The sequence below is a fragment of the Polistes canadensis genome, unplaced genomic scaffold (genome assembly GCF_001313835.1).
Source record: "Polistes canadensis isolate GaletaPanama2010 unplaced genomic scaffold, ASM131383v1 scaffold_652, whole genome shotgun sequence".
NCBI classification, from domain to species: domain Eukaryota; kingdom Metazoa; phylum Arthropoda; class Insecta; order Hymenoptera; family Vespidae; genus Polistes; species Polistes canadensis.
Genome location: NW_014570199.1, coordinates 19,829 through 30,317, shown reverse-complemented (window position 1 = coordinate 30,317; position 10,489 = coordinate 19,829). Strand labels below are relative to the sequence as shown.

The following is a 10,489-nucleotide window of genomic DNA, read 5'->3' as shown; positions in this document are numbered from 1 at the left end:
TTTTTTTTTTTTTTTTAGTAATTTAATATTTGTACTTTTCTCTCTTTTTATATATATTTTGTGTAACTTTAAAATCACGCGTGTAAATTTAATTTTTTTGCAATGATTAATAGAGATTTGATCAAAATAAATAGAGAATTCAATTGAAAAGTGCATCTGCGAATTGGACGATTTATATGTCAGGCTATTTTATCATTTGATTGTATGATTAATATGGTTTTCTTCTTGTTACAGGTGATCATCGTTGGACTTATCATCAAAACTTCTGGATTCTTTTTTATTTTAGTGTCTTAAATTGCTTTATTTTAAAATATAAATATAAATGCATTTCTGAAGGCACACACACATTTCTATACACTAAAAATTAAATATATTTATTTAAAATTTTATCAGAATAGGATTGTACTATCATATTCTATGATAGAATATATCATGTACTATCAAATACAGTATTCTTTAACAGTATTTTACTGTCATCGCGGTAAATATCTACTAACATCGACTGGTGGTTCCAGTAGTTACTAAGGTGAATCTGGATAGATAAAAAAGGGGACTTGTGAGCTTCTATGCATTTCTGTATTCTTTGGTATAATTGAATTAAATCCATATAAGAAATAATTTGATTTGCCTTAAACTGTCTATTCTTAATTACTTTTTTAATCGAATCTTGAGAGGTAATCGATTGAAACCGAAAGTAGAGGATCAACTCGAAATATCGATTTTTGTATTTATTGAATTGGTATCAACATCAGTTCTATGTATGCTATGTGTTTATGTGTAATTTGATTAAAATTAAGTAGATGCATATTTTTCATGTTATAGTGGAACAGAGAATTTTATTGTTTTAATATAAATTATAACAACAATATAATATATGAATAATGTATCAAACAGAAGATAAATTCTTCATTCTGCATAAAGCTTGTCTTAAAATCTCAGCAAATTTTTTTGTATCTGTTTCCTTACAAGAATTAAAAGAAGAGCAAGCAAAGAGAATATCATCTGATCTAGGATTATAACAACAACCATAACCGTCCGGTACGACAGGACCATAACACATAAATGATGATGATTTATAAGGAACCTGTTAAGCAATAGATTAAAAAAAACATTATTTATACAAAAATATAGATATCAAGTCAAATAATTAAATTTATTTCTTACTTGACTTGATGTTAAATTAAAATATGTGCTTCTAATATATGCAATATCTTTATACAATTCTGGAAGTTCCAACGATTCGGTAAGAGCTATCATTTTTAAACCATACAAATGCCTATCCACTCCTTGTCCTAATGTAGCCTAAAAAGAAAAAAAGAACTAGTATCTTTAACCCTTTCATTTCATACGACTACTATGCGATATTAATAATGACCTCAGATACTAATTTTTTATGTGCATCTATAGCTTTAAGCATCATTTCTTTCAATTGCTTTTCATCTGCACATTTATTATTATTAAAAGCTTTTGCAAATGATACAGATTCAGTGCTCGTCGATCTGATACATTCCGTTCTAGCATTTTGGAATCTTCTTAATCCAGCACTTTCATAATGAGCTGGTGGCTTATTGTGAAGTTTATAATAAGTAACTTGCATTGCGATTTGTATGAAACTATCTGGACTTAATTTACATTTCTTTATCTCATTTTTCCCAAATTCATTAAATGTAAAGCACTCCAAGTCAATATCTTTTGATAAACTGTAAATAAAAATATTTAAATATGTTATTAAATTAAAGATAACGTTTCATATGTAAAAAATGTGACATACTTATCTACAACACAAGTAGCGTTTTTAATAGCGCAATCTATTGCATCATTAGTTTCAAATTTTAAACATTCTGCCCTTGGGCATGCATAGACGCTCTTACATCTTGCGTCATTTAATTTGGATGTGCTAAATACAAGATAATAAATATCTATTATCAAAAACATATTTCATATTGAGGTGATTCGTACAAATTTGCTTTTACGTTATTATAATATTCGTTGTATCATATTTACATATATTTAACAATATGATCATGTAATACAGCAACAGGGACACCTTCGCATGGACTATGTTCGTATTCTAATCCAATGAAACCATCAGGAGAAATTATAAGCTGTTAAAAATAATTTTGGCAAATTAGTTCTATCGAAAACAACTATAATTGCTTATGTATCTTAAATTGTCATAATAATTGATATTTAGATTTTGTAAATGTTTAACGTTACCTGTACAGTCTTATCGTGCCATCTGTTCCCTGCATTTAAATCACTGTTATAACCAGTTAAGGATTGTAGAGCTCTAACGGAAGCATTATTTTTGTCTTGATAAGCTTTTTTAGGTATTTCTTTATCCAGACATAATATGAACATCGATTGCTCAATTTCCTTGATTATTTTTTCATTATTTCCTTTTTCTAAAAATGAAAAGATGTTTATAGACAATACATGTGCGTATTCAAAAATTGTACTTAAAAAAGATGCAAACAAATTCATATCATAAGATTTGAAAGACAAATATAAAATAATAATAAACTAAAAGTACGTAAATACCCTTAAGTAAACAGTGATTTTCTGCCCAAGTATCCCTATCCTCGCCTGTTAAAATTCCTACAGGTTTCCCTTTTATCTGAGAACGACTGACAATATCTTTGATCGCTCCACCAATTTCATTTTCATTTAAAGTACAAGAATTTTTAATAACATCAAGTTTAAAAAACTATAAAAATAAACAAGCAAATACCTAATGGTAATATTTTAAAAAATATTCTATAAAATATAAATATAATAAAAATGTAACTTACATTATTATTACTTATTATTATAATATGTTTTGTGTCATCAGTGTGTATTAGTTGATCACATTTTGGAGCAGGTCGACGATGCGTTCCTAAGATCATTCCATATTGTTGCATATCTAGTGGTTCGTTGCGAATCATTTCTTGTTTCATTTTTCCACTAAAAATAACGATATAATCTCTCTTGGATTAGTTTTATATATTTACTTTTTATAATTCTATAAAGTAATTATTATATAGAATTTACCTTTTTACCATATCGTTATAATCACAAATCGCTTTAATAAGATGTGCAGCAGTTATGTACATGTCTTCTTCACGATTAAATTTTAAAGGTGGACCAACAGCACCAGGACTAGAATTAACGATAACAGGGGCTCTATAACTTAAATATGCTGTATTTAACCACCAAGTACTCATCTGCAGATAAATAAAAAAATCTTAAGAATTATTAGATTATTTTTTGAACATAGAAGAAAATAAAATCTTTACTTCGTACCCAATTATCGGTACTGTCATATCTTTTCAATAATTTTTTATGTAATAAAGATCCGCAACCATTTTCTGAAATAAATTCCTCGACAATTCTTTTAGTATTACAGTATTCATTTTCATTCAATAATGGTTCTACAGATCTAAAATAATAATTACATTATTTGATTTTAAATATTGTCTTGATATATCTTTATACATTCATACATTAGCTACATTTGTAAAGAAAATTTATAAAAAATAACATTGAATATCGCAAGCTTACTTTAAATATCGTTCCGCAGTTATCTTTAAATCTGGGACTGGTTGTTTAGGAAGTTCTTGTTTATTTAACTTTAATGTTGTTATTTGTGCACGAGACATCTTGGAAATAGTATTACAAATTCTGCTGTACACCTATAATATTGAAATTAAAATTATTAATGTAATTCAAATATCGTATTATCAAGATAAATACTTACGAACGAAAAAGAAATTATCTTCTGCATTTCTGATTTTATAATATTCTATTTTGTAAAAATTAACAAGAACAATTCTAAAATTTAAGATTAATTATTAACACAAATTATATTTATATATAAAAAATAAATCATTTTTTTTGGATATTTAAAAAAGTATAAGTATAAAAACTTGTTTATAATTAATTATTATTTCTCTTTCTTATTGTTATAACCTGTTATAGTAATTAAATGTCAAAAATTAAAGATCTTCATAAATAAAGTTTATACGTAACAGTATTCAAAAATCTATCAGGGAAACCACACATACAAATTTCAATTGTACAGAACATTTAAAAAAAGGGTAGGAAATTTAACAACAAAAAACAAGAAAAACAAAAAATAATTATTATAAATGTTAGAGAATTTTCTATGCATAAAAGTAAATATACATTTTTGCATACCTGATAAGGATGATATCAAATATGATATTATAAACATCTATCATGATTAAAGTACAAAGGTTAAACATTTATGCATGACATGAGTGATCAAGAAATCAAATTGTAATTGGCTTGGTCTAAAATGCATCAACCAATTAGAATTCAGATTTTCACGTTGTTGCATAGGCGTTTAATTTAGTGTCTCTAAAACGAAGCTCTATACAAAGAGGACGATCGAGATAGGCGTTCTCATTGAATTTGTGACGTTGAAAATGAGGAAACATCGGGTACGATAATTCTCCACGAGGGTGGCGGTGGTGTTCGAGGATTCAGATTTTAATACGTGTGTTGTTGTGTGTGGTACAACTACATATATTTAAAAAATCAGACCATGCGAATCGATGCGCTCTCTAGTGGCAATAGAAATTATCTTCTCATTGTGAATATTGTAGCCACATTTATAACACTGCGATGTATATAGGCTCCATGGTCTCTAACTAATAAAAAGCTAACATGGTGTCTTTTTGTAGTACACGTTAAAGTTTGGCCTATAAATATCTTGTTGAATTAATAAAAGAAAAGTGTAGTGTATCAATATTAAAATGATGAGGAAATCACCATTAAGTATGCCGGGCGGTAGTAGAAGACAGAATAATCATCAGTGTAAATCTTATGGTGCTATGGGAAAGACTAATTGTGTAAATGTTGATCTTAAACGCGAGTATTATTCTTACAATGGTGGAGGGGTGTATCAAGGTGATAACGGCTTTATTCCCTTAAATAGTAGTACGCCGAATGAAAAGAAACAATACAATAATAATAGAAATATTTGTAAGTTCCGTCGAAATTATTCGAATTTGGGTCGTTGGCTTTCTGATGATAAACGTAACATCTTTTCGTGCACAGACCCGTATTTCAAGTATAATTCTCCTCATAAGCATCCTGGTTTGCTATATCAAGCACAAAATAAGGTATGTTAATGTTATATAAATATATATATATATATATATATAATATTATATATAATATCTTTTATAATTTTTGATTTCTTCTTTTGATATCTTTGATTTCTCTAAAATTCGAATTTATTCTCCTACATTGTACTTTGCGTTACAGAATATGAACAACAAACAATTGCATATGTCCAAATATATCGATATGAAGTCTATATTAGAAGATCCGTGGGCTGAGTTAAAGAAAAAATTAGATAACTCTACTACGTCTAACGATGTAAATGCTTCCGATGGATGTTCCAGTATTTCTAATATCAAAGATAGTGATAACATGTCTTTTTGCGATACAGACTTTCAAAACAATTTGCATAATGAACAATCCCAATGTCAATCGATAGATGCACGTTTAGAAATTAGCGATAATGCTTCAAAGCCTATCGTTGAAAATTTATTGGACAATAAATTTGGTGACACCGAATTGAATTTGATATCAAATAATGTATTTTCGTGCAATGCTACCAACGATAATAATCATGTAGCAAATAAAGATGACAAACAAGACATATAGCAATCGATGACAGTTGCACATGTAAATCATATAAAATAAAAAAAGAGTAACATTTCTTGAATAACAATTCATAGATATTATAATACAGTCTTTGATTGTATCTATGTACATTCTATTAATGTATATAAAATTTTGCACGCACGATATACAATGTAAGATATAAATATAAATATATATATATATATATATTAATAAGATTAGAAAGATAAGTATATATTAATATATATAAACACATGAATAGTGTAAATAGAGTTATTTTTCATGTGTAGATCTTTTTAGACTTTAGTTTTTAAAATTTTGACCGATGTAAACTGAATATGTACAAGAAGTGCAGTATCAAATTTTCTCTCACATTAAACTTTCGTAAGAAGGCTGTGAACAAATCTGTTATATAAAATGAAAATGATTTATATGTGCAATTTTAAAGTACACAAAAAATAAAATGTGTTTAAATTATATAATTAGGTAAACATCGAACACCAACTTCTTGTCCATAAATTAAGTAATTAAGATATCGTATAAACTTGAATAGTCGGTGGGGTGAATTATAAAAAGTAAATTCTTTTTTTATTCTTAATATATATGAAAGAAATTTTTAAAGATTTATTTAGTAAGTATAACTACTTAACAGAAATATCAATGTATTAACCTTTTCTTTCTGACACAGATGATCATGTGTATATATCCTTTATCCGGTAATGTTGACCGTGATCATAGTTCACTGCTTAGTACATACATTTACGCGAAATTAACAGATATACCAATAGCCAATTTCTGCAGAACTTCCTAATTCTAATTAAATAATATTTTTTATGAATGTAACGCTACAATCCATTTTTGATCAATATATGAAATTACGATAATCATTACTGATGGTACTAATGGTACTGCTCAATATCAATATCCATTACAAGGATGCTGGTGGTAGTTGGAATGAAAGGGTTAAAGAAATTTTATAGCGACGTGTCATATCTATATTTTAACTTAAACTAGATTTACTTTATATTAGCTTTTAATAATATATATGCTTTCCTTTGAATAATCATTTCCTATATTTAAACGATAAATATAATTTGAATAGACTTTGCTTTTGATATATTTCAAGATGTAAGACTTATCGTGTTTCTGTATCTCCGATAGAGAAATCTAGTTTACTTATATCGATAGCAATATTTAAAAAAAAATGAGTTTTAATGTTGTAAAACTGCAAAGTATGTGGTTTTATAAATATATTTATGTGTAATATTATCTTGAATATCTATACTCACAGCAATACTCGTTTTTACATATTTGATCTCTGTATTATATAAATTTGCACGCGTATATGCATTTCTTATCAGATATAGAAATTGTAAAAAGATCCAATCAGAAAAGTTCTAATGCAATATTATACTAATAAAAAATAGAAACTAAATCATATTAAATATAAACATATATATATTAATATGATAAGAAGATACACTTTGTCCAGATTTATATGATACTTTACAAAGAATGGTATGCGAAATGAGATAAAGTAAATTATGCATTGTCGGTTATGTATTACAAGTGACGTGTTTTATCTCAACGTGCTAATTCAATGTATGTACAAAATCATGAACCGGTACAAACTAAACAATTAACTAAGAGAATTTCGATTAGTCTATATTAAATTAATATAATCTCTAACAATAATCGCTATTATAAAAAGCATCAATGATCTACTAATTAATGTATACCTAATGTTCTAAACAAAACAAAACAAAAATATGAAAAATATGAAACAAAACAAACTAATGTCCCATCATTTCATTTCATTTTATTATTTTAGCGATCATTCTTAATGGAATAATGATGAGCACATATGCCATTAAATCGGATTCAATAAAATTTATACAGTGATTGTACTTACCATTAGTATCACAATTAATTAGTATGCATCGAGGTAACATAAATGAAAAACTCATAAGTAATTGTAATAACTAATAATTAACAATCGATTGAATTGACTATATCATATAGCATCAATATATTTTATAGATCAGTATTGTTATAATAATTCTAAATTAGTGACACTTATTTATATACAGGAGAGAAAAAATAATATAAAATTAGGTATTATTATTATTATTCTTCTTCTTCTTCTTATTATTATTATTTTCTCTTGTTTGGTTTTTTTTTTGTAAAATCACTCTTAAATCAACTGTCTTAAGATTGCCTTTCCATATAAGAGAATAAGAATTCATCGTTACTTATTTTGGTCTCATTGCTTAAAGCTATAATTCTGTTTTCCATTATCTTCTTCTCATATTTTTCTTTTTTCTTTTTAACGATCCTAATCCATGGTCGGTAAATATACATATTGTATTGAGAGGAATACTTTTCGTAGTGTTTGTTTGTAACAAACTTTATGTAAGATGATGCAAATGCCAATAATCTTTCATGAAACAACTTATTGATCATCTTTATCTTCGTAAATGACTATAATTTCGTTGCACAAAAATCCTCTATTGACATTATTACATGCATATTCGCATACCGTCCATATGTTTCAAAGAATAACATAATAATAATAAATGAAGTAACAATCAACTTTCGATAATAACATTTTTGATTTTTGATAATTTTTCTAAAACTTATAGAATAAAATTGATATTTCATTATCTTTACTCAAACAAAATGAAAAGAACTTTTCAAATAAGTATAGAAAAAAAAAAATTGAAAACGCGTTTCTCTCAATGAAAATATATTATAAATAATATTAAAATAAAAAAAAGAAAAAGATCCTTCGCTCGATATCGTTGCATTATAAACAATGCACATACGCATACATTCATACACATGCACACAGCAGATACATACATACGTACACACAATTACACAATTTAAGTTTAATCCTTTCGTTACTAACGACCCATATAGTGGTCGTACATCATGCGATGATACGTGTGTACGAAAAAATGTATGGTGAACGTTACTCTTAACGAAAGGGTTAAATGTATTCATAAACAATTATTAGCAGCTAAGCGCGCTTTTAAATTACATCTAACAATAAGGCGGCAACGCACCGCTGGTTCTGGATGTGTACATACATTTCGTTTACATACTTATATTTATATATATATATATATACACAGGATAATTCGTCAAAAGTTACATAAAAATGATATACTTGATGTTTTGACATTAAACATTGATTTCAAACGAGTTGTATTTACGCGCCAATCGAACATAACCTATCATCGATCGATATCGATTATCTAAGATCTTATTGGTGGGCAATGTGAGGGGTGGGGGATATAAATTTACTTTACTATTAAATGAAATTGTATGAATGAAGTTATCAATGAATCTCAACGTAACCTTCCGATCAGCTGGGAATACGATCAATGATATCGATTATCGAAGATTGCATATGGATATATATGTGTTATTTTTAATCGAAACTTTTTTTTCGAGTAATTTTGTTATCAATGAGAAACGTAATGAATGAACGAGAAGTTGTCAGTGGTTCTCAACTTCTTTTTAATACAATATTCGTGACACATTTAATTAAATATAATAATAATAATAATAATAATTATTCGTAAACCATTAACGAATTATCCTGTACATTTATTAAAGGAAGTTTTATGAGGTAACTGTGTTATTTAAGGAGAGAAATAGATAAAAGGATGATAGAAGAAAATATTCTAATTTGGTCGTTGACAATTAATTACACCGATGGTTCAAAAGAACGTCCGAGTCGTCTTAAAACTATCTATCTATTTATCTATCTATCTAACCATCTATCCATCTATTTTATAATGGATCAATGAGCGAAATAACGAGAATACCGTGTACGAGAAGTCTCGATGGTTCGAGTTAAGGTTATACTATCGATTTACCTTTATAAATGCTATGCAATGTCGCACTGAAGAGACACGTGAAATACAATATATACGTGAAATAGGATATGATATCTGATATACTAGCTAGAGCAACAACGAAAACATGTCAGAATAAATCACGCGTTGAATACTACTGTCTTTGCTTTTTCTCATCAATTTGTCCGTTTGATTAAATAAAATCTTAGGAAAATTGAATGATTATTATTATTATTATTATTACAATTGATTATTCTCGCTAGTGTATCGATGAAAAAGATCCTTAAAAAAGGGGACCTATTACTTCTTTAATATTTTTTTCTTTATGTTTATTTGCTTTCGTTTGTTCTTCTTCTTTTTTTACCTTTTTTTTTTTTTAAATTACAATTAAAGTATCGATGTTTTAGTAATGGACGTTCAACCGTTTTCTTCATTGGTCCCCGCGGTAATAGTATAATCACGTATTTATCTAAATTTGTTCAAATTTAAAACTAATTCAGATCTAATAAATGATCTTGTTTTTAATTAATCGAATAAAGGATAGACAAATTTTGAAGAAACTTTTTTAAATCTTTTCTCGAGATAAAGCATTGGAGAATGTTCTACGACTATTTTTCTTATTTCAATGTTTCATTTACTAATGTACATATATATATACGTAATCTAACGATATTATATAGAAATTGTTACCTACAATAATCCTAATTCTACGTTTCTATACAAAGGATATGGACGTAATTGACTCGTTTAAACGATGAAACACACTTACGCGAATATATTTTTGTTTTTATATAAAGAAATCGATACGCAAGAGTATTTAATTAATTACATATTTTAATTCTTTCTCCGTTTCTTTTTTTTTTTTTTTTTTTCTTTTAATCCTTTCTCACGTATATATAAATAATTGTTTTGGACAGACAATTATGATCACAATCCATCCTTCGTTAGGAAAGTTTCTACAAAAT

At 27.0% G+C, this 10,489-nt stretch overlaps 2 protein-coding genes across 4 annotated transcripts; one reads left to right on the top strand and one right to left on the bottom strand.

The window, feature by feature from the left end:
* Nucleotides 1-813: 813 nt before the first annotated feature.
* On the bottom strand, nt 814-4,389 carry LOC106792776 (carnitine O-acetyltransferase-like). 2 transcript variants are annotated; one of them, XM_014759295.1, is made up of 12 exons: nt 4,180-4,389; nt 3,544-3,674; nt 3,286-3,421; nt 3,034-3,206; nt 2,793-2,946; nt 2,542-2,707; nt 2,218-2,405; nt 2,005-2,105; nt 1,772-1,897; nt 1,376-1,700; nt 1,165-1,302; nt 814-1,084 (listed from the first exon to the last, which is right to left on the bottom strand). In XM_014759295.1, the coding sequence occupies exons 2-12, from the start codon at nt 3,639-3,641 to the stop codon at nt 887-889; spliced, it is 1,803 nt and encodes a 600-aa protein (XP_014614781.1). In that variant the 5' UTR covers nt 3,642-3,674; nt 4,180-4,389; the 3' UTR covers nt 814-886. The 2 variants fall into 2 exon arrangements, with proteins under 2 accessions (XP_014614781.1, XP_014614780.1); XM_014759294.1 differs by lacking the exon at nt 4,180-4,389 and adding an exon at nt 3,740-3,781.
* Nucleotides 4,390-4,614: 225 nt separating this feature from the next.
* LOC106792775 (GATA zinc finger domain-containing protein 8-like) lies at nt 4,615-5,836 on the top strand. 2 transcript variants are annotated; one of them, XM_014759293.1, is made up of 3 exons: nt 4,615-4,989; nt 5,065-5,129; nt 5,275-5,836. In XM_014759293.1, exons 1-3 carry the CDS (start codon nt 4,761-4,763, stop codon nt 5,677-5,679), a joined length of 699 nt encoding a protein of 232 aa, XP_014614779.1. In that variant the 5' UTR covers nt 4,615-4,760; the 3' UTR covers nt 5,680-5,836. The 2 variants fall into 2 exon arrangements, with proteins under 2 accessions (XP_014614779.1, XP_014614778.1); XM_014759292.1 differs by having other exon boundaries at nt 4,616-5,129.
* Nucleotides 5,837-10,489: the final 4,653 nt, after the last annotated feature.